The sequence below is a fragment of the Anthonomus grandis genome, chromosome 9 (genome assembly GCF_022605725.1).
Source record: "Anthonomus grandis grandis chromosome 9, icAntGran1.3, whole genome shotgun sequence".
Taxonomy (NCBI): domain Eukaryota; kingdom Metazoa; phylum Arthropoda; class Insecta; order Coleoptera; family Curculionidae; genus Anthonomus; species Anthonomus grandis.
In genome coordinates, this window is record NC_065554.1 from 18,504,159 (window position 1) to 18,529,494 (window position 25,336).

The 25,336-nt window shown below is 31.2% G+C and overlaps 1 protein-coding gene across 1 annotated transcript in view; it reads right to left on the reverse strand.

Annotated features, from left to right (window-relative positions):
* Positions 1-919: 919 nt before the first annotated feature.
* The window catches only part of LOC126740456 (ATP-dependent DNA helicase Q5-like), a 30,042-nt gene continuing 5,625 nt past the window's right edge, over positions 920-25,336 (reverse strand). Inside the window, exons 6-12 of the mRNA XM_050446487.1 lie at positions 22,616-22,858; positions 22,102-22,311; positions 16,956-17,094; positions 16,619-16,894; positions 11,168-11,904; positions 6,457-7,208; positions 920-1,566 (exon numbers count right to left, since the gene is read on the reverse strand). Of these exons, the coding sequence (XP_050302444.1) occupies positions 1,490-1,566; positions 6,457-7,208; positions 11,168-11,904; positions 16,619-16,894; positions 16,956-17,094; positions 22,102-22,311; positions 22,616-22,858 (2,434 nt within the window). The 3' untranslated portion in view covers positions 920-1,489. The remainder of the gene's footprint in view (positions 1,567-6,456; positions 7,209-11,167; positions 11,905-16,618; positions 16,895-16,955; positions 17,095-22,101; positions 22,312-22,615; positions 22,859-25,336) is intronic.

Below are 25,336 nucleotides of genomic sequence, written 5' to 3' on the forward strand. Positions count from 1 at the left end.
ATTTGCCTGATCTGCTGATTGGCTTAGGGTGCAATTTTTTACTGTTTGTACATATTCTCCCTAAAAATATTGAGCGAGGAGCATAAAACTTGTCGTACCCCGAGTATCCAACAATCCAAATCCCTCTTCTGGAATACATAAAGCCTTAATTTAGCTATTGCTTTTGGAATTGTGGATTCAAGGTGGGTTTGCTAAAATCAACAAAAACAAGGTAACTTACCTGCCTTAATATGTCGTCCAAGATGTTGTCCTCAAAATAAGTTAATATTTTAAATTACATTCTCAAATTCTGTTGGTAGAACCCTCAACACCTAATTGTATCGGTCATTTCAGAAACAACATAACTCAATTTTTAACAATATTGAGATTTCTGCATAAACCCGTTTTTTATTGTCAACGCATTGTCAACATCATTCCAAGCAGAAACAACATCACTCTTGACTTGCTGTAAGGAACTGCAGCTTATAGTTTTAAGGTTAAGTTAGTTTTTAAAACGTAAAATTATTATATATTTAATTGTAGTATGCAATGTTAGGACATGCCAAATTTGGAAAATGCGAAGTAAAACATAGACGACTTCGTAATGAAAATCCAAAGTTTAACTCAGTACTATAATTTCGAATTTATCTTGTTTCCGAAATGACCGATTCACTTGGTCGTTTTAACTCCGGACAAAAACAGTTTTCAGGTAAGGACTTAGGTAGGGAGGTCACAATGGCTGTTTACCATATAGCTTAGTTTAATATTTTCTCTCTCTCCCTCTCTTGTTTTTGTATTTTTATTACTTGTTTTAGTTAATATTTTACACTTTGATGTACGGAATTGTTTCTAATTAGCAGCTTAGCTGGTGTATGTAATGTATACAATAAATACATAAATAAGCGTTTGTCATCAAAAATAACAAAAACCCAAACATATGTTCTTGATAACTGTCTAATTATTGTTACTTACCTATTAAAACAAATATTGCATTATATTATTAAATGTATATTTTAACAGCAAACAAATCACTATATACAAAAAAAAACCTGACAAAATAAAGCCCTAAAACAAAGTACTTAAATTAAAATAGCTCCTCTAAATCCTCATGTGCTAACTTAAATAGATATTGTATTTACAAAAAAAGGTAAGATAGTCTGAAATACACTCTATATATACTGTTATATAAATATGCTTTAAAATATGTAATACAACTATAACCCCAAAATTCACGCTACCTATATCACTTCACTCTATATACATATTTTCAATTCGTTTCAACCACAAAATTAAATCATGCCTCTTTGAAAATTAAATTTGAGCTATTTTTTTTAAAACATGTGGAAAAGTTATTTTTAAATAATAGTTTACACTATATTGTGTATAAAATTCAATTTTAAAAATCAATCATATTGAGGAACATAACCTTAGGCAATCACGATTGACAATAATAATATCCCTAAATTATTATTACAGATCTACGATAGTCACTTAAGTAAATAACCGTAAACTATATTGGTGTCTTAGAGGTGATTTCCAGGTTTCGATTCAGGAATCTTTTGACGTATTCCTTGATGTCGTCCTCATCTAAAAGTAAAAGAATATAAAAATTTTGTGCCTAAATATTCTTAAAATAAGTTGGCAGTTATATAAATTTAAAATAAGGTTTCGTTAATACCCAGAAGATCCATATTGCTTTTTTGATGTATCTGGAAACAAGCTTATCTCAGAATCTACAAAGTGTATTATATGAATATAAAGGCATTCTACATATAGAGTATGTTCAATTTTCCTTTGGCAATACTCAACTTTACTATTTTATATAGGACACTCTGTATCATAACATCGTTTGGTTCTCAGTAAAATTATACATATATTTCAAAGAGATTTAGGAGATTTTTACGAAAGATCTTATTATTTACTTTGGGTTGGTTCCTTGCAGAAAAGAATCTAATGAAGTGGGTTCTTTATAAATGAATATAAATGCAAATAATGCAATTTAAATTTTTATTAAATTCAAAAAAATGAATTATTATGTTACTCAACATTAAAATCCGACAAGTTTGCATAAGTGAATCCTATAGAAACGTCACTATTTGTTACTTTTAGTGACTAATTATGCTTGGAGAATAAAATGAGAAGCACTTTTTCTGGGAATTCTACTTTGAAAACAAAGGAGACAAAACAAAGGAAATTTGATTAATACTTTATGCATTATATTCGATCTAAGGTAAACACTTTATTATTAATTTAGAAATTATTGCAGAGTTGATGGTTTGTGCTTGTATACTAATAAAATGTATAGAAAAAAAATTTAAGTTTTCCTTTAATGGTCGAATCTTCTTGGAGGCCAAGCATAATTAACGTTTATCCCACTCCCCTGTATCCATTTTCTTAATTAGTTTAAATAGTTAATAGAGAGTGGATGCCTTTATATAAAAAACCATTCAAATTTAAAATCCTGACAAAAAAACGCGCTGTTCCTTTCACATCTAGCTCCATAGATGAACTGTGTTTCAGGCATTTTTTCAAAATATAATAATATTTTTTATCAGTCATAATATGGCGACGTTTTCTATTTTCAAGGTTTCATTTATTGTAAAGTTTAGTTATATAATCTCTTTTGAGCCAATGTTCATAGCACATGTTAGTGTTCGTTGCATTAAGGTTAGTAGCGACGTGGCTAGAAGTGTTTACTTTGCCCTAGTAGAGTCCCACTTAAAATATGGGATTCAATTTTGGGGTTTCGCTAGTCAAATTCTAATTCAATCACTTTTCGTCTTGCAGAAGCGTGTTATGAGATATTTATGTGCAGCAGGCTTTAGAGACCACTGTAGGCCACTATTTTTGAGGTAGGGAATACTCACATCAACTTGTATTTTCATACTGATGACGGTTGATATGGTTCATGAACATGCGAGTGATAATGAGCCCAAAATATATTCAACAAGATATAATACTGCCAATCTACATCTATGCACCTAAAAGAATACCCTTAAACCATAATTAATTATATATGAGGGCATTAAAATGCATAATTATGGAATGCAGTCATAAGTAGTAGCAAGAAGTTTAGCCCTTCTGTTAAAAAGTTTATTAATTAAAAAAGCATATTACTGCCTAGATCAGTTACAGTATCGGACAAAAATTAAGCGACGCTATAATATTCCTAAAAAACTTTGTGACTGTACCTCGTATAATTAGGCACAATTTTGTAGTATCAGTACATACCTTTGTTAATCGTATTTAAACATTCTTTGCCTCTTGTGATGAATAGCAAGAGATTAGTAAATTGTTGTATGTTTTAATGCATTTTTTCATGGACAAAAATAAAGCGACTTGATCGAAATTGTTCATACCATTAGTAGATAAATATCGGTTTTGGTCGGTATCAAATCTATATTTTGTTTAAAAATGCCTCGTGGTAAAAGTTTTTCTATTGATCTTAAAGAAAGAATTATTGCATCGTATAAGATGGGAACACCACAACACGTAATAAAACAAGAACTAAGGGTTTCAAAATCTATTGTGTCGAGGACCATTCAGAACTATCGAATTAGAGGAAAAGTAGTTAACCGAAAACAGACGGGTAAACCGAGAAAAACTTCAAAAAAAATGGATAGAAAAATTAAAAGGATCTGCCAGGCAAATCCTTTTCTGTCAGCAAAGCAAATTCTGGCTGAAGCTGGGCGCTCTAATATTTCCTCTCGAACGATACAGCGCAGACTAGTTAAAGCAGACTTAAAAGCATGCAAACCTGCCAAAAAACCGCTTCTTAGTAAGAAGATATTAAAGCACGTCTTTTATTTGCAGGACAACATGCTCACTGGACACCAGAGCAATGGAAAAAAGTACTTTTTAGTGATGAGTCAAAGTTTAATTTGTATAAAAGTGATGGTGTTCAATATGTTCGTCGTATTGCAGGTAAAAGACTTGACCCAAAGAATGTCCAAGGTACTGTAAAACATGGAGGTGGCAACGCGTTAGTGTGGGGTTGTTTCTCTGGCTATGAAATGGGACCAATTTACCAAATTGAGGGCATTATGGATAGGTTTAAGTATAAATATATCCTTGAAAATGTCATGCTACCTTATGCGGAATGGAATATGCCACTACGTTTTGTTTTCCAACACGACAATGATCCAAAATATACAGCAAAATGTATAAAAGAATGGTTTAAAGAAAATAAAATAGCCATTCTTAAATGGCCAGCCCAATCGCCCGATCTTAACCCGATCGAAAACCTGTGGGAAATTGTGGATAGGCAACTTAGAAGTAAAACCTATAAAAACAAAGAGTACATTTTTGAATAAATTAAAAATATATGGAAAAATATTGATAAATAATTGATAATTTAATTTCTTTCATGCCTCAAAGGTGCCGCCAAGTAATCGCAAATAAAGGCTTGTGGACTAAATGTTAAGGGCGCAATCTGATAATGTTTTCTTTTATTTTTATTGTAAGCGTCGCTTAATTTTTGTCGTATAGAAATATTTATCTTTTCTTTTTCTTTTTATGACCTTGTTTATACAGAAGAATTTTGGTATGTTATGTAATAAATATATGTTTATTAATGAGTGTATTTGTTGTATTGAATTTTAATTCTTCTTGCGTTTTTGCTTTTTTAATAAAAGAAAAAAACTGTATCGTCGCTCTATTTTTGTCCGATACTGTATATAGATTTTTTTTCGGGGCTTTTACATTTTATGTAAATATTGTTTTTTTTTTTTTAATTTAATATTAGTTATATATGATTGTTTCTTTTTAACTATATCCTTAACTTTTTAACTGTTATTTAATATCTGTTTTTTTTTTGCTTTATTTCTAAGATTGAAAAACAATAAAGCATATTTTGATTCAATTTGGCCCAAAACGAGATTCTGTAGAAAATTGTTTGGGACTCCCTGTAGATTGTGGTAAAAAAGGTGTGCCAAAATGGAACAACTTTTTGGTGCAGATCAACTGTGGTCAAAATGAAAAAGTCACTAATATATATTTTTTTACTGCAATAAATAGAAACCTAAAAATGCATGACACTTATGTAATATCCACACAATAGAAACCAATAAGTTATAGAATGTTTTTCTTGGTATTCAAGAATAGTTATTTATTTATATATAAGTATGTAATAGGGGAATTTTACACCTGAGTAATATGCAATTTTCCTATTAGCGAAGAAAACAAATTCAACATTCCAAAAATACTAAATAATTTTACATCCTAGTGAATAAATTTAATGAAATGTCAACAAATTTTGAACACCGAGATGTGGCCGTATATAATATAGTTACTATAATGTTATTAAATGGGAATTTTAATCACTTCAATGTTTTATAATAAAGTGATAAATATTAAACAGGGCTAAATACATGAATATATTAACAATAAAAAATTATGCCAAATTTGGTTTAATAAAGGTATTTTTACAAACCAACATTTGAACTGATTTGAACTTTTTACACATCATGTGTTGTGGCAAACAAATGTTTCAGAACATCGCTTCAAACAAAATGTATAAGCAGGTGATTTAATGATATTTGATATGATTACTATCATGCCTAATTTTTTCAATTAAAGTAAATTTTATAACGCTCATAGTTCTCTGGTTTTCTATCAAATTATGTGGATTATACAAAATTTATCCTTCTACATGATATTCAAGGAACTATGTCCAGAATAAGAGAGGAATTTCACATATTCCCGGAGTAATACTGTTTCAGGATCGTAGAATAAAAGATCTATAGCAAATCGTTGATGCTTTTGGAACTTTCGTTCGAAACGTAGTTCAGCAATGTTTGGAGCCCATTTTTTAAAAATTGTCAAAAATGCTTGGACCCGTCGATTTTTGATTTTAGAGAGACAAATTTTTTTTTATACATTCAACCCCTTGGCGGGGGTTGCAACCACCCGCAAAATCTTAAATAGGAGTGGAGATCAAGTGATTATTTTAAAGGTCTTTTTATTCTACCAAATTTTATTAAAATCGAATTTAAGATGGCGACGATATTGCAGGTTATCTAAAAACCTAATCTTTTGAAAACGCCTGTATTTATCGCAGATCTTAAAATCGCATTTGATTGGGCTTGGAACAGCAGAACTTTTTCCCCATTTAACCGAAACTATACCTCTTACCGTTTACGAAATCCCCATGTATATCATTTTATCTGGGACACCATAATCTGTTTAAGTACATAGAATGTTTTGCATTTTTATTTCCCATTTTTATACACATATATTTTGTTACTTTATGTCCTGCTTTGCATATGCAGGATATATATATTTTTATTGATTCTCCTTTCTTTTTTCAAATCAAGTTCTTTTCTGTAATTGGGTAACAAACCTGATGGAAATAAATGTATTTTTTTTAGGCAAATTCTTATAAACGACCTGAAAAATGCAATCGATAACGTGCTTTAACCATTAAAAATGAGTGTAATGTTAATAAGGCTATAAGTAAATAAAACATAAATTATTTACCTTTATCTGCGAGCGAATGCGATATTTTCCTCGCCATAACCTTAAACACTTCCCTAGACTCGAACCTCTTATCAACATAAGCTGGAGTCAACAGTTTCACCACCAACAGACCGATTTCCGTCTTCTTCAGTCTTCCTTTTGGCTTTTTCACTTCCGATTTCCCGCTACTGCTGCTCTCACCGTTTTGCTTCGAAACACTGACATCATTGATTTTCAGTTCAGTTTTTGGTGGGTCCACTACCTCGGCGGGCACGGGCGTCGGTAATTGGACCGGTGGTGTTGAATGAGAGACATTTGGTACTTCGATTTTTGAAGTTCCCTCGAGTTTCTCCGTTAAACGCGCTATCAAATCGGGTATTTTGCTATCTATCAAAATCGAAGAACTTAACTGGCTTAAATTAGCGGGAATGCCATTCTTCTCTTTTTGATCATCATCAGATTCTCCACGATCGATTTCCATATCGACTTCGTGCCTTGGCGATGGCGATGGGGTCGGCGAAGGCGGTGAATTTACCGGTTCATTTTGGGTGGTCTCGTCGATTTCGCCCTCTTCAAGCTCCAGGATTTCATCGTATAATCTTTCGACGTTTTTGTGGTCTTTTTCGATGTTCTGTTGCTCCTCCTGGTTTTCAGTGGGTTTTCGCCGTTTGGCTTGCGTTGTGGGGGTTAATTCTAACATCTCAGTTTCTGAGTTAAAGGTCACTTCTAGGCGGCCATTTTTACTGCCGCTATTGCCATTTTCTTTTGATTTTCTAGAAATAAAGAATAACTTAAATGAGTAAAGTGATCAGTTTTCATGTAAGCAATTTTTCAATCCATTATCAGAAAACGTACTTGTATTTGTAATAAATTCTCTAAAGAATAACTTGTCAGCTGGTCAGACAATATCTCACCCAAGATATTAAAAGATAATCAAAAGTTTATAAACTAAACCTATACTAAACCATTACATTACTTAACGTAATGATTAATAATAAATGGAATGATAAAAAAAAACCTTCCCCAATATATTGAAAAAAGCTTCCATTGTTCGTCTATAAAACAGGTGATAGACCAACTAAAGACCAATAGCTATAAAAAGTTGTTTCTCCAGGCTTTTTGAAAAATGCATAAAACTAAGTTCTCAATATGGTTTTTGCTCCAGGTTGAGTACAGAAGATACAATAACAATAATAACTTCGAACATAAATATGAAACCTTGGGTATTTTTATTGGTCTTGCTTGTGCTCTTGATATGGGATCTTATCCAATCTTATTGAAAAAATTAAAAAAATTTGGAATCAGTGGTACTGTATATGACTCTTTAAGTCCTATTTAGCAAAAAAACCACAGAAAGTCAAGATAAATAATGCTTTTAGTAAAATATGCAATGTTCAGATTGGGGTACCACAGGGGATGGGTTTGGTCCAGTTTTACAGACAGTGCCTAAAATTGAGTATCAATGTTTATATTATGTTAATGGTACATTTATTATTGTTGGAATAAATGCAGTGAAATCTGTTGAATATCTAGGAGTAATTTTGGACTTAAAATATGAAAGTCAGGTATAGTATGTTGAAAAATTCAAAAAACTATTTTTAAATTCTCTCTAGAAATTAACGTAAAATGCTCTATTAATCATTGGTGGAATCTATTTCGATGTATGGATGGAGGGTATATACAATGTATGTGTCATCCAATTTCTTAGTATCACACAAAAATATGTGGTTAAAGTTTGTAAAAAAAAATATTCACCAGACTTACATTCTCAGGAAATCAATATTTTTATAATAAGACAACTATACAGTAGTGGCAGAAAGTAGAGCAACTTCTTTATTTTAAACACATCTATTTTATTTAGTAAGAAAATACAATCATATTGGAAATATAATACCAATAAGATCTAAGCATTATAAATCTATCAAGAACTTAACTTAATATTCTTTGTTTATATTTTTTATGTACAAAAATTAATTCTGGGGCGGAAAAAAGTAGAGCAACTTTTTAAGAATTGATGTTTTTCTTTTCGTAAAAACTGAAATACAATTACAATTTTAGTATTTTGTAAAATATCCATCATTTTTGATAACTTCCTCACAACGGTGGCGCATAGATTGCAGTAACCTAGAAATTATTACTGGGTCCATATTAATACAAGCTTCGTGTAATGCATTGAACAATTCGTCCTTATTTTTGTAAGTTTTCCCCCTTATTTTCCTATCCAAAATTTCCCATAGGTTCTCGATGGGGTTTAAATCTGGTGATTGACTTGGCCCGTCCATTACTTGAATATATTGCTGTCTAAACCAAGCCTTTACATATTTAGAAGAATGCTTTGGATCATTGTCCTGCTGAAAAATGTGCCCAAGGGGCATTTTCTCATCTGCATATGGAACCATTTCATTTTCCAGAATATCTTTGTACATAAATATATCCATTATCCCATTAATTTTATGAAGTGGCCCCATTCCGAAACCGGAAAAGCAGCCCCACACCATAACTGATGTTTTACTGTTGGACAAGTGTATCTGGGATTTAACCTTTGGTTTGCAGGACGTCGAACATATGCTATTCCATCACTTTGAAACAAATTAAACTTTGATTCGTCGCTGAATATTATCTTTTTCCAGTCATTAATTGTCCAGTACAAATGAGATCGAGCAAAAAGAAGACGGGATCGTCTGTTTTTTGCAGATAAGGGCTTTTTTGCTGGACGTCTTGCAAATAATTTGGCCTCGCATAATACTTCTTATTGTCCTTGAAGATACCTGAACGCATAATTCTTCTGATAAACACTGCTTTATTTTACTTGAACCCAAAAATGGATCACTCTGAGATATTTTCAAAATTTGTTTATCTTGATATTTATCGGTTTTTCTTGGTCTTCCTGTTTTTTTTCTAGGTAAAACATGTCCATGCTTCACATAACGTGAAATTATTCGTGATACTATAGATTTATTCAAACTAAACCTTCTTGCAATATTGATTCGTTTTTCACCATTTTTGTGACAGTCTATAATTCGTGTTTTTAAATCAACGGATAAAGGCCGTCCTCTAGGCATTGTAAACTAACTTTGCTTTTAATGCAACCGGTAAACAGCTGGAATTAAACTAATATTATTCAATTTGTAAGTTCTAAAAAAATTGTTGCTCTACTTTTTGCCAGGTACACAAATTCTTATCAGTTTAAAAATAAACAGAAATATTTAGAAGGTCAATTCTTATCTGATTTAAGACTACCTACTTGACCAAAAGTATTGTGGATAAATATCATTGTTATTCCTTTGTTAGTTGTCAAGAAATTTTATTTTTTTAAAAGTTGCTCTACTTTCTGCAACTACTGTATATTAAAAGTGTTTTAAAATTAATAAAGAAAAATAATAAATATAGAATACCAATGATGCACAAGGTTTCAATAAGATCTATTGATAAAGTGTTTTTTATAATGCAATAGCTTCTCTCAGATCCTTGAAAAGTATTTAAATATTTTTAACTTTTTAGGGAAGCTTCAATATTTAAGCTATAAAATTTCCAGAACCTTGTTTTATAAAAGAAGGCTATTTGGTCCATTTCCAATATTACTATAGCTCTCCTGCGGGCAACACTTCATAGGCTTACATATCCTTACTCTTCTATACCTACATACCCTAAAAACTTCTTTAATATTTACAGACATGCCATAAAAATTCACCCACACCAAAGAAGATCTAGGCAAATATTGAGAACAAAATATTCACAGAGAAGAAATTATCTACCGGACACCCTAAAAACATCTTGAACCATTAATATACACTCATAAATTTTAGATGCACATACATAGTATATAAGAAATGTTACTGTTACTCAATAGTTATTTATTTTAATTACCTAATTTTAAGTACTTACAAATGAAATTTTTTTTATAATTTGTAGTAGGATGATCCCTTTTATGTCCTAGTAAAAATAAATAAATTAAGAACTTTCGGAGTATATAAACAAGGTATTGAATGAAATTTCCTTGTATTGGTTTTTTGTATTTTGGTTTACATATTTTTTCTATAAAGAGCATTTTTTTCCTAAATACAGAAATCGCATAGTTTATTTTTTTATTTGGCTCATTGATTATAATTAATAATCAAAAATCCTTCTTTTTTATTATTGAATATGAAGAAGACAAAGAATTTTTGTTTTACAACACATATAAAAAAGAGAACTAAGCAATCACAATTTCATATTACACCTACAACTTTTACAAGTATTATTTAAAAGAACATAAGACTTTGTTCTTTAAATTTTGAGAAAACATAATAGGTTTCATCTTTTAATCTTTTTTTTAATTTTATTGGTGAGTTAATAGATCATACATTTTATAGGCTCTTCAGATTTAGTTTCCAATTCATACCAATAAGCTCAAATCTGCTGATCTTGGTAGATAAAACTGGTTATAGCTTAGAAATTGTAAGACCCACAAAAATTATATACATATCAAATTATTTCCTAAATGAAATCTATATCCTGTGAGTAAAACCTCATATAACTCAAAAAGTTCTAAATTAATCTTCAAAAAAGAAAAAAGAATAGTGGAAAAAGGACCAAAATTCTAAGGTAAATTTCAATTGATTCAATTACACTCTTCATAAATAGTATTTTTAAGGATATCCAATTATAAGCAAATTATCTAATAATTTGTATAAATTAGAGATTAGAAAACATGAATAGTAAAATAGGTAGACTTTAAATATGTCTTACTTACCGATTGTCTTTTTCCCTCTCATCTTTTCTCCTCCTCCTGTCATCATCTCTATCTCGTTCTTTTTCCGAGCTGTGCCTCCTCTTTCTGTCACTATCTTTTTTTCTTCGGTCAGGACTCCTATCTCTCTTATATCTATCCCTTGATCTGTCACGAGACTTATCTCTCCTAACCCTATCTCTACTTCTACTTCTATCTCTATGTCTGTCATACCTGTCCTTTTTCTTTGAGCTACTTGATCTATCTCTCGATCTGTCTCTGGACTTATCTCTGCTTCGATCTAAATTGTCGGATTTCCTCTTGTCACTTTTTAACTCATCATCAGAATCTCCAAATAGTGATGTTAAGTTTGCTGATTTGCTCATTTCGGTTGAATTATTAAGAAACTGAGTTATTTTCACCTGATTGTCCTTAGTTTGTTGCTCATTTAATAGCTCATTTGCTGTCTTAAATGCTTTGCTTAAACTTGTATTGGTTATTTTGATATCATTTTTGTCTGCACCATTTTCACAAATGTCTTTTTCACTAGAAAACACATTTAAACTTTCTTCCTTTAGGAGTTCCCCAGCTGTTTTAAAGCCCTCCCTTGGTTTATGATCTTCCTTCTTTTTTATTTGTTGTTCCTTTTGTATGTTCCTAAATAGGTCGGTTAACGTTTCGTGTTTTGCAGGTTTTGGAGTGAAATTCACTAGTTTTTCATACACAATCTTGTCACTCGTGCTTTTCTTGATATTAGATATCTAAAAAGGAAAAAATAACCAAATCAACAAGAATATGATGGGCTAAAAATAACTAGGTTAAAAATTTTCAGGCGCAACTAGATAGTATTTAGCGAACTTACGTACATGCAAATATAATCTAATAGTGCTTTTTCCGCTAATTTTTCACTTGCGAGAGGCAAAAAATAAGAAAAAATACATTTTTCTTGAAAATAAGTTTTTTAGAAAGTTTCACGATTTCCCCGAGTGAAATGTCAAGGTGACAGTTGTGTTTATTGACACAGTTGACAAGGGACAGTAGTGACTGACAGATAAAGCTGAATTCGGACGATGAATAAAAAACCGACCCTAAAAATAAGAAAGCGTTGTTGCCGTTCTGGTTAATTGACTCGGTTCAAATTCAAAATATGCTTTATTGTTCTAAACATTTGTTGTTGTGAAAAAAGCTCTATAAAACAAAAAAAAATAAAAGTAGGTAAGAACAAACACTAAAAAATTAATTAAATATACACACAAAATAAAAATAAAACAAAATGAAAATAAATGAAATAAAATAAAGTGCTGATAAAACCTAAAGTTGAAAAAAATCACAAACTTATACCAGTAGGAACTAAATACATTAAAATGTATCATTAAAATATTCTTCAATATTATAACAGGGTCTTACAACAAGCAATTTCCTAACTTCCCTTTTAAATCTATGACCTAAGAAATCTGTCTTATTCTGATAGACAAATGTTTAAAAAGTTGACGTCTATTATACGCAACACAGTCATGCACCAGAGCCGATCTGGGAATGGGCACCCTATGTATCTGCCTTGTGGAATAAAAAGACAAACCTCACTCAAACTGCCACCATATTTCTTTAATACAAAAGATACTGTTTTAAGTATAAACAGACAGGGCAATGTTAACATTTTGTCCGCAACAAAGAGTCTTACATGCATCGGTAGCTTTGGCGTTATTCATGTACCTAATTGCCTTTTTTTGAAACACAAATCACGTATGCATCAAGTGTTTAGAACAAGAACCCCAAAAACATATGGCATACCGCAAATGCGATTCAATTAAAGCAAAATATTGATTTTATTAAGTCGTACCTTTATCTAACTCATTGGAGATAATCCTAATTGCAAAGCAGTTTGATGCAAGTTTCCTACCCAGTTGTTCAATATGTTGTTGAAATTTTAGTTTATTTTCTATTTCAATGCCTAAGAATTTAATATCTGATGTAGTGCTTAACAACTAGTTTTCTAAGTAAACTGGTCCCAAGTCACATTTTCGAGATAATGTTGGTTTTTGAGACATTAAAACAAAGTTTATTTGAGTCGCACCAAGTTTTAATTAGAGGTAGGTCATTATTAACATTTTTGCCAGGATGTGCTTATCCATATCACTCCGCATCATCCGCGAACAAAGTAAACACCGAATCTTTAGGCTCATAAAATCGTTAACATAAAACAAAAATAAAATTGGGCCAAGAACCGAACCCTCATTCAAGGTTTGCCGGGTAGAGAAAGCACAACCAAAACATACAGACTTAGTTCTATCACTCAAATATGAACGGAACCATTCCACTGCCTTACCCCTGAAACCAAATGTATCCAACTTACGCAACAATATTCGGTGACTAACACAACCGAAAGCTTTCGTCAAGTCATAGAACAGTGCCGCTGCAACCTGTCGGTCAAAATCAACTTCCTTTTCTATAGCAGACATAAGTGCTTAACTTTAAACTCCATTTGTATAAAATTTGTGTATTACAAGGAAAATAATACACAAAATCGATAGTATTATATTTATGTTTAATAGAGTTACAAGTATCGCGTCATAAGGGCATCAACATATTTCGGTACATTTCGGTACATTTCGGTAGGCTTGCCAGGCTGTAATATTTGTATTAATTATTTGTTCAAATTATTATTGAATTATTAAAGAAGTAACATTTTAGGATTAAAGTACGTGTTCAAATAGGCGACGTCTTCTCGCACGCACAACATACATTACTGCTTCACGGGATTTTCTTATCATTCTTGTGGTAATTCTGTTAACAGTTTCTATAGCAGCAAATGTCATTTGGGGAAATTCCATGTAAAAAATCAAGCAGTGTTATGTCAGAGGATCTCGCAGCCCTTCTTACTAGTCCCAGGTTACCTATTGACTTATTGGAAAATTCGTTATTTAAAAATTCTGTGATAAGTCAAATACAAGTTTGCAGGGGGGCTACTAGAAGTTCCACGAAAGCTTGCGCTGCGTTAGTTTGTAAGAAGTTCAAATATCTTTTGGATTTTAAGTGAAAAAAGGTCCAATCACATTGGTACACACAATACCTAATAAGACGTTAAATCCAAATCTAACTTGGTGACAAACTAGCCGTGGATGTTCATCTGACCAATAAACGGTATTTTTACGATTAAATATAGTACAGTTAGTAAATTGGCCCTGAGCAAAGGACTTTTAATTATTAAAAAGTTTGGTATCACGTTATTTTTTAAAATAAAACACTGACAAAATGCTATTATTCTAATCGCAACGCCATCCTGGGGTCCCTGGCAGAGTCGTTCACGATGGGGGTTATATTTATCGCGCCTGTTGTGGCTTAAATTTGACGTTAAGACTTACAAGGTGTCTCAACCACGCATTACCAAATTTTCTTTATTTTCGTCTAGAAGTTTATTTTTCTTTAGTTTATCAAAACTCCTGTAAGCTACACAGTTGCCTTTCAGACGCCTAACCATTTGTGTTCTTTCTTCAGGATTATTCAGGACCGACACGGAATATTTTGGCTAAACTACAGGATAACAAAAATTTTAAAAATTGGGAACATCAGAGGCGTTCCAGAAGTATCTTTTAAAATTATTTTTATGACAAACGAGAAATTTAAAAAAGCATTTAAGTAACTGACAAATAAATTACAAACAACATGACCTGCCAACCTGTCATCACCTATTCAGTGAGTATATACTGAATAAATAGCAAAAAACCAACGTGTATTGAAAAAAAAATTTTTTATAAAAATGTGAAAGGTTATGTATAGACCTAGGAAGAGCTTTTTAAATTGAATTCGAAAAAGCAAACACAATTTTTAAAAAAATTAAGTGTTAATATTTTTTGAAACTAAAAAATGCTTTGCAAGATTGAAAACGATTTAACCCACACATAAATCTATCCGCTCATTTTTGGAGAATAAAAAGCGTTTTAAAAAGAGTTCGCCACAGGTACCCCAGAAGCAAATACCGGGTGTTCCTTTAAAAAAACATAACTTTGATAGGTTTCTACACTTTAAAACACCCTGTATGTCATGAAAATAATTATAAAGACTTTTCTGGAACGCCTCTGATAATCTGTAGTTTATCCATAATATTCCGTCGTATAACCCTGTAGATATTTATTTAAATACATTTCTTCAGCTTCCGCCTTATTTCGACTACAGAAAATAAAACACCCCAACAAATCAATTGCTTAAACGTGGCGATCTCCTGGTGTCTTTGAAGGCTATCAATGCAGATCTTACTTATCTAATTTATGGTTCTTAACGCTACTAAATCGAAACTCCTAGGATTTAGGGAATCTTTTCCTAAGACTATGGACATAAGTATAAGTATAAATGGCTCGTTTTTAATCCCTACTAATAAGAAACATTGGGAATAAGAAATATTGGAAGTTTTATAGATGATTAGGAGATTTCTCACGATCGATGTTAGGCTATGACTTTGCGATTCCTTAATATTACCTACAGTAAACTATGCAAATACACTAATTTGGCCAGCACTGTATCAATAAAAAGTAGCCTTCAAAAAATTCACAATGCCTGCTTAAAATTTACCTGTGATATGATAAAGTATGACAGTATTAGTACGCTGTTAGAATCTAAGTGACTATTTTTAAATGAACGGTTTCAGTTTCAGTTGGCTGTACTTGTGCACAAAGTTATGCTATATGAACTGATTTTAAGTGTTCATGGTAAAAATACATAAAATTGTTACAGATTCGTAGTACTAGCATATAAATAGGCTAAATTTCAAAGATGTTTTAGGTTTAAGAGGTGCAAAGTATATAATGCCATTGCTCCTCACATTATGTTCCATCTGTCTTGTAGCAATATTTAAAAGAAAAATTTCAAAAAATATCTTAAAACAAAGGAATATTTAGGTTGTCTTTTTTTTTAAACCTCTGGCCTTGAATCATTTTTTTTTTGAAGACCAACCTAGGAATTAACAATTCTTAGATGTTAGTTTTTAATTATAGTTCTTATTTCACTTTCAAAGCCTTTCGTCAAGATAGTAAGTTTTTTGGAATTCCTATGTTTAAACTTATGTCTTTTATTCAGCTTATCAGTAATCCTATCGTCATAACTATTGACCTTAACAATTGTTGGTTACACAATTACTAGGTTACAATTGCTGGTTATTTGTTTCTTGTTCGAAGGTAAATTTAATGGACAAAAAAAAGTTATTGAGTTCCAAATCTACAAAATTTTTATGATTAAAAAATTAAAAAATAATTAAAGCAATAATATCATCAACACATCTTAACCAAACTCATGGAAAGTATTGGAATGTATTTTTGTATTTAACTCAAAATGGAGCTCTGCTAGAAAAGGAGACAAGCAGTTACCCAAATATAAAAATATGAAAAATATTTTGTGACATGCAAAGTTTTATTAATTTAATTATTTCTCATATATTATCAGGACCATTACTTTGAAATAAAGTATTGAAATGAATCTACATACCAGTCGTGCAAAGCCATTTCTGTACATAGTCATCGTGGTGGTGGCAGTAAAAATATCATATTCGAGATCCACACTGCAATCTTCAACGTCCTTTTTATCCAAAGTTTGGTTCGTCGCGCATTCAGTATAATTAGCATACAAGGTGTCCACGATTTTCGACAAATACTGCTCCCTGGTTCCCAAAGTTAATCCTTTAACTTTACTTGAGGTGGATGCTGCCGCTTTTACCCTGGCATGTTTCGAGAATAGTTTTTCTATCGTTTCATGAGAGACTTCCTAAAATATTTTTTAAATCGAACCTTGAAAAATGGTTTTTCTTTTGCAGTAAAATTCGAACCTGAGGATTTTTCCTTAGTGCGAATTGTTTCTTAATAAAATCGGAGGTTTCTTGTTTCGCTTGTTGTTCCCTTTCGAATGCCGCTTGACCTCCGTCGCTGTCGTCGCTATCGGCTTCTCCTCCTCTTTCTTTTGACTCACTAATAAGCAATTTCATTAATAAGTATACCGGCGTTTTATTAAGTTCACATTTTTATGTAACTATTTCATTTAAAATGTATTTATTATTTATTATTCAAACGATTCACGTGGATCCATCTTAGACAACAAAAAGTCCAAAACATTTCATGGAATGAAGTTGAAACCTTGAAACTAAAACCTGTTGTAACTTATACAGAGTTTTACTTAATCGTAAGTCAACATTCTGAGGCGCATTCAGGAACAGATTTTTAAGTCAAAAAGTTCATATAAATATATAGACGAGCGATTAGTTTTTGAAATGCAGATCAAAGTCAAATATTGTGACAACATGTAAAGTTGTTTTTTCATCATACTCGTTTTTAAGAAGCTAGAATGAAAAGTATATACTGCTTTATATAAATTCAAATAGTTCTCTGTTCAAAAAGTACCTATGGAATACTACAAATTGCAATTACCTCGCACTACTTACGAGAAACGTAAAATAAGAAAACAAACATACTAGAAAACAGATAAGCCAAAATAAACCACTAGAACCAAACGAGTAAATAATTTTTAAATGTTGCATAAGGTAGATTAATTAAGTTTTTATTTATATTTCATGTTAAGGTTAATTTAGTAAAAAAATGCTATGTAATATATTCGAAATATAGAACAAGTCCTAAACAATTTCAGTGATTCTTATTTATTTCTATGTAGAGTTCAATTGTAGCAATCTTAAATATATATTTGATGTCTTTGAATTTTTTTTCTTGATAAACAGAGAAAGCTTAAAAAGCCAAAACTAATCCCTTCGGGACACAATTGATATTCTATTAGAGATATAAGATCCTATGCGGATACACAGACGTTGACCAAGTAGAAATTATGAAAACCAAACTTGAGAGATGTCCGTAAAATCATAACGATAAACCTTAACAAGTCATCAATACTAGTGCCATCACAAAATCCGATTTAACACTTTATGATATTGTTTGATTGCAAGAGAATTGCTTGTTCACCAATTCTACTATGATTTTTGATAAGGGTTAATGATCAATCAGAGTTCCCTGTTTATGAATGACAATTATTTCTAAATCGGTGGAACCTACTCCACGGTTCGACCAAGGCTGGAGTAGATGTAAATTCCCTGATGATGTGGAGTGAGCGCAGATTTCTTAAAGAAAACAAGGAAACGAGCTAAATGAAGAAGTTTATGAATTGTAGAATATGCCATAATTTGCTCTGCTGAAAATTCTACCATTGCGACTCCTAGATTCTAGTTGTTGTCTAGGTCTTGGGGCATTGGAAACAATTGCTTTAATATCGGTTAATGCTGCATTTTCGACAGAATAATTGACAAAATTTTGCATTATTAGAACATACATAATCTATAGTAGTAGTGGAAAATCGGTTACTGGTAATCGGTCTAGTAAGTGAGTTATACGCATTGTATTGACGGAGCTTTTTTCATAAAAATTTATATTATATTTCAGTGTCAAAGGATGATGATCATAAATATGGCAAAAATCTTGATACTATCAAGGGCTTTACAAAAATCCAAGTATTTGGAAAATTCATTTAAGGATTTCATTAATTTTAGTTTCATATGAAAGCTGATGAGTTTCTTTACCAAACAATTTCCTATAAGTTTATTGTAAATATAGCCAAACATAGCCAAACTAATGAGTATTTTCTCAATTGATTGAAATAAATCTTAATATTCTTAAAAACTTTACAAAAATCCAAATTCTTTAAAAACTCCTTTCGGAATCTTATTGATTTTAATTTCATATGAAAGTCAATGAGTTTCTTTACTAAAAAGCTCTTCAGAAATTTTTTTGAAAATAGAACTGTTTTAGAATTGAGGCGTCTCATAGCAAAACTCGTCTTATCCATGTTAAGTCGTTCTACGCAAATTTAGAAAAACCTCTACTAAAGTTATTTTTTTGGATACAATGACAAAAAATAAATAATATAAAATTAGTTTTTAGAAAACACTCACATCAATTTATTTAAATGTAGAATATCCTTAATCGGCTAAAATAAATAAACAAAAATGGAAGACAAGTTTTGATTAGTCATTTTGGATTTGACAAGTTATGCTGCAAAAAAAATAAAACAACGCTGAATTTGAGAAGGGACATCTATATTTTTAAAAGTACAAAAGTCTTAAAAGTTAAATTTTTAATTCTCCTTCATCTTCTGCTTCTCGTGGTTCGGAAAATTGATCTTCTGGAACTTCAGAATTAGGTCCTATCAATGGCTGCGATATTTCATCTAAAACATCTTTATAAAACTTTAAATCCTCTTTGCTCTTCCATTCATTTCCAAAATGTTTTTCTAGTAAATTATCAACATCCTTTAACTTGGCAGAATTTACTGGAGCTCCCATTGGAACAGTGTCTGGAGCAAAATGATCCCATTTTTTTTTCCTTTTTTTAAAATCGACTTAGGTACCCCAGTATCCGAGTTATAAAATTGTTCTCCTCTAACCATAATATTATTTTCACCAGAGTTTTTAGTCAATATAAACCTTTTAGCAAAGGAGAACTTAAAATGCCAAGAGCTAACATTTTTTAAAAAATCGCCAACTTGAGATTTCCAGTCCATAACCAGACAGTCTTGGCCTAAGTTTACTACAGAACCGTGTTTTTTAAATAAATCCAAATATATTTTAGGATCGATAATCGTCGACATTTTTTTTTTAATTCCTTTTCAATTCTACCGAATACCCTATCAGGTGGTAAATATGAATGTCCAGGAACAGGAAAAATGATTTCTATGGATTTAATATTGGACGGTGCGATATTTATAAGAAAATGAGATAACATACCTATCATTGTTGAATTGCGATTTTGTCCACCGCATCCGTCAGCACATAACCTTATGACCGAATAAGAGGACAAATCCGAACTGCCGAAGAGATTTCATTTGAACCCTCTTTATGTTGATGTTCCATCCAAGTGTAGTTATGAACGTTTTCCATGGTCATTTTTGCTTTGGAAGAACCTTGAATAACAGTAAAGTTATATGTGTATAACTGCCTGCTATAATAAGCAATCTGGTCGGGGACCTTGGGATTGACCAAATTTTTTTTGACAATCAAACGAATATGTTATCATATTGCAGTGAACCTCTTTAAGTTTGGCAAAAAATGCATTGGCTCTTAGCTTGTGTACCCTTCTTTCTATCATCAATTGGTTTTTTTTATCGACGTCTTTTTCTAATTTTATTTTTTCAGAAAGCTCAATGCATTTGGAATGCAATGCTCTTGAAAAAATGTGATGGAAAAAAGTTTTTTTTACTTTAAAAGTCGCTTTTTGATTGTAGAGCCTCCAAAGCTTGGACACATTTAAATTACTACTCAAATATTGCCGACTACTTGATTTCGAACGATAATAATGGCTTTCCAATCCTTTCAAACTTTCCAGAAATTTTCTCACGGCCACTCGCTTTTCTTCGTATTTTTTGCTTACGCGATCGCCACCACGATTTTCTCTGGGCAAAAGCCCAGTTTCAAGATATCGCCTGGCAATTCTTTGGACGCGATCCTTAAGAGATATTAAGAATGTTCAAAAACGTTTTTTGGCAAACTTGTATTTCAAATTTTTGGCAACCGGACTTTGCCACAAAATACTTAACACTTACACCTTTTCGACTGCTACCTACTTTTATATATCGCGTCTATCGCGCTTCGGTTGTGAACATTTACAAAATTTTAATATGTACGCATCTTGCTCCTTCTTGGTTTTCCCCTGATAAAAGTTTTGATGAAAGTCATAAACATCTCGGCTGGTTAATCTTATACATTTGTATGTTTTTCCATTGTGACCGCAGGTAGGATAGACTGGCAAACCTTCGGCGGAACGCCTAAAGTAGCAAAACAATTATCTTTAATACCCTATCAATCTTGCAAAAAAAAACATAAAATGCCTTTCGCGTTTTAGTATTTGTCTTTTCCACTGAGATCTGTCACTGATATTTCTTCTGCATTTACCCCGTTCTGCGGGGATAATTTTTTGCTCCATATTAAAAATAACTAGTTAGTTTTATAAATTATAATTCCAATAAAAATACCTTAAAAGTTAGTTAAAAACAAAGAATTTGGTAAGAATATCCTACAATAACTCTGTTATAACCTATACTAATCCAAATAATCTACAAAAACATAAAACGGGTGATACAAGCAGGCACGTGTTTCATGTTTTCGACTTCTGAGTGGTCGCGCGGATAACGTGCGTTTTGAAACGACACATCAAGTGGATAAGGCAAGTTTTGCGATAACAGCAATATTTTGCCGTTGAATTTTAATGGGATAAGGCAAGTTTTGGTGAATATTATTAAGGTAGAAGGAGCATATCAACCTAAAGAGAATATTGCCATATTTACCACATTTTTCGTAAAATTTTGATAAGACGAGCTTTGCTATGAGACGCCTCAATTATTAACTAAATTCTCAATTGACTGAAACAAATCTTGATACTGTCAGAGGCTTTACAAAAATCTAAATATTTTGAAAACTCCAGTAAGGATGTTATTGCTTTTATTCTGGAAAGCTGATTAGTATTTTTACCAAAAAAGCTTTTTACAAATTTCCTTGTACATAGAATTTTTAAGGAGTTATTAACTAGTTTTTCAATTGATTGAAAAAATATTGACACTGTGAATGGCTTTACAAAAATCCAAATATTTTAAAAACTTCTTTAAGGATTTCACTGATTTTAGTTTCATATGAAAGCTGAAGCTTTACTTAAAAGTTCCTTACAAGTTAACTTGAACAGATACTTATCAGACCAATTTACTATTTTTTTCCAAGCAGTAAAAGCCATTTCTCATTTTCCCAACTTTCAAGTAAAGTTTTTACCCTTTTTTTAAATTTTCTGAAATACGATCTACAATATCGTAAATAAAAAGGACTTTTTCGAGTTTTTGAAATTTGGCATGTTTATTCGCAATAATAATAGACACTTTCCTTACACAAAACGTAGACAGCCTGGAAAACTTATATTAAATATTAAAACACTTACTCAGTTATTCCTTTTCGACCCTCCCCATATAAGTCTCCATAGTCCATATGGTTATAAGAGCTGATATGGCTATTATATTGAACACTTTTTACCAAAAATGTTTCAACCATCTCTTTGACCGCCTTTTTGTCTTTACACCAGTCGCAATTTTTACGACATTTGGGCGGTGGTTCACCGAAGTGCTTGGAAAATAATATGTGTCTGCATTCCCTATAAGAAAAAAGCCCTCCAAAAATCATTCCTAATTTGTAGGAATAATTTATTTTTAGAAGTTTAACTTTTATAAGAGAAATAAAACTTTAACGAGAAATGTAAAAGATTTTTCTCGTATTAAATTTAAAATTATATTTGCTCTACAATTTTTACTATAAAAGGCCGTATTGTCATAAAACTCTAAGGTGCCTTATTTATTTAGTTATTTCAAATTCGTCACCGTACATGTCCCATTTTTAAACAACGATTTTATAGAATAAATATATAAATAAACTATACGCTAAACTGAATAAAAACTTACGATGGACTCTCACAAAATTCCAAAACTTTCTTAAATCCTTTCGCGGCATGTTCTACCATCAATTTTTTAGCCTCTTTACCACTGGCCTTTCCTAAATCTTGCGTCAAATGAAACTCGACTGCTTTCGAGTCCGATCTGTTATAATACACCCGACACCAAGAGGGTTTTCCATCTCTTCCAGCCCTGCCGGACTCTTGGTAAAACGATGCGGGATCTTTTGGGACACCCCAGTGAATTACGAATCTATAGACAGAAAACAATAAGCAGGTCAAACATTAGATTTAATTGGAAGTGGTATTTTGTGGGTGTATTGGTCAATTTTTAAAGAAAACTATTTGTTTCTAGCCGACGTTTCGAATTATATTTAATTCATCTCCAGGGAAGTCCTAGTTCTCTCTGGTCAAATTAAAAAAAATACATATCACGGGGATAAAAACGTAGATAACATTAAAGGACGGTTACGTAGAGGAGGGATTACAATTGAAATCAGATAAAATATATAAAATGAAACAAACCGGTGGAGAAATTTACTACTGAATAGATTTAATATTAAGCAGATATTTTATTTCATTTAATTTACGTTTATTCGCTCAATAATTATTTATACATATACAGTTTTAGCATAAAATACTGATGGTTTCCATACACTCACAATCAGAATGCAATACTTTTAACAAGTAATTTTATTATCAAGTGGTTATGAAATATAACCACAATAATCCAATCAAATGCGAATCTGTAGTTTGTTGCAGTAATGTTATTTAAAAATGTCTTTAACTTTTTTTAAATAGCAAGTTTTCATAATAGCTGATTTTGTAGATTTGCGGTAAGCTTTTAATATAGTTAATCACTACTTTACTAGATAAAACTAAAAAAAATGGGTTGGGTTGGGTGTAATCTTTATCTAAAACTGTGGTGTACCTGAAGAATCTTTAATTAATAATCTTTAATCTTTGTCGCATGCGCTTTTTGTTTCAATTTGCGATTAGCTGGGTTGGATCCCCAATATTTATATTTGCAATAGAAACTGTATTGACCCTCTTGTATTTGTACAAATTGGCTGTTGGGCTTAATCGATTCAATAATAACTTAGTCAAGTATAGTCAATGTTTACTTCAAAATAACATAACAGTAGTATAAAAGTTTTTGTATTAATGTTCATTTTTATCTATGGTGGGATTGTTGAGCTAACCTAGCTTTTGATTTGTTTTGTTACTTGTTATATGATCTGTGTAAGTCTAGGCAAAAGAATTTTAAATTTTATCATATATTATAAGCGCTTTTTATGTAAACATTTTTAATTTGACCGTGACTTTGTTTTGTTTTTTGTTTGGTCTCTTGAAGGAAATGTCTGATATGTTTCTATTAGTTTTAGTCACTAATATTTGACTAGCTTTTAATTTAATAGTCACACTTATTTATATAAATTGTGATACAAATGCTACCAATGCATTGTTTGGCAGTTAGTTCATTCAGTGAAGCATTCAACTTAGGTGTAAACTTTATTCATTGTAATATTAATATAATTTTGCGACTGATTTGAATTAAGTTTTGTAGCTTGAATAAATGTTTTCAAAGTCAAAATAAAAAACTATAATAAACTCTGTCCATTTTGTAAGACTTTTAAAGGTTTTATAATTTATAAATGTTCATAATATTATTGTTTACATTTTTTTTAAGTACGTATACCTACCCTACCTTCCTAAGTATTATTACAAATGATAGTATTTTTATTTTAAAACTATTAATATGCAAGTTCCATGACAATATGCTATCAATTAATAAACCTAGATATTTAACAACTGATGTCTGTTTACTAAATAAAATCATCGTATTGTTATACAGTTCGATCTTAACCATTCATTATTCATGAGAAGGCCATATTGATGTTTACACATGCAGTTCCAGGAGTCAATTTTAGTATATAACTCAAAATATGCTGTGAAAAAAAATATATATTATTTTTTATAATAAGCGACCTAAAGAAATTAAAATCTTTTCCCAAAAATTAAAACAACATAAGATGATGAGTATATCCACCTCAGAAGCTGATATATGTAAGCAACGGATAGGTGTTCTTCTTGTAATAAGTAGATCTGGTAGTGCTCAATTTATTAATGCATTCAGGAAAAAAATGTGCTGATTAGTAAGACTTAATAAAAAATAATACTCCTTGCACTCGCACTTGACCAATTCAGCATTAAATCAAGTGAAAGAAATTTTATTGTCAGATTACAGGAAACCCAAATTTCATTGCGGAAGAATATAATAATGTGATTCTCAGCTCTGCTTCTAACCTTTTAGAACTGACAAATTAATATTTTCTATTTCTTTACCGTTGCTGATGTATTATAAATGTATATGTATTATAATTATAAATATAATGTCAAAATTAAATAACAAAATAAGTAGCAGAGGAGTGGAACAAGGTTGTCGTTCTTCCCACAATAAAATGCAAAACATCTTTAAACCAGTGTATTACGGATTTCGGCTATTGTAATAGCCATTATGATATCTTGCTTAAGCTTGGATATTATGGACTTGGATATCATGGTATTTCATCAGTAGTATTTTTGGATTTGTCTAAAGCCTTCGATTGTATAAATCATAATATTCTTATGCCATATCTTAATCATATATGGATAACTCAGGGAAGAATATTGGAAACAATGGTCTTGTTGTTTAGGATATAGAAGCCAATATCCTAAACCACAACATATA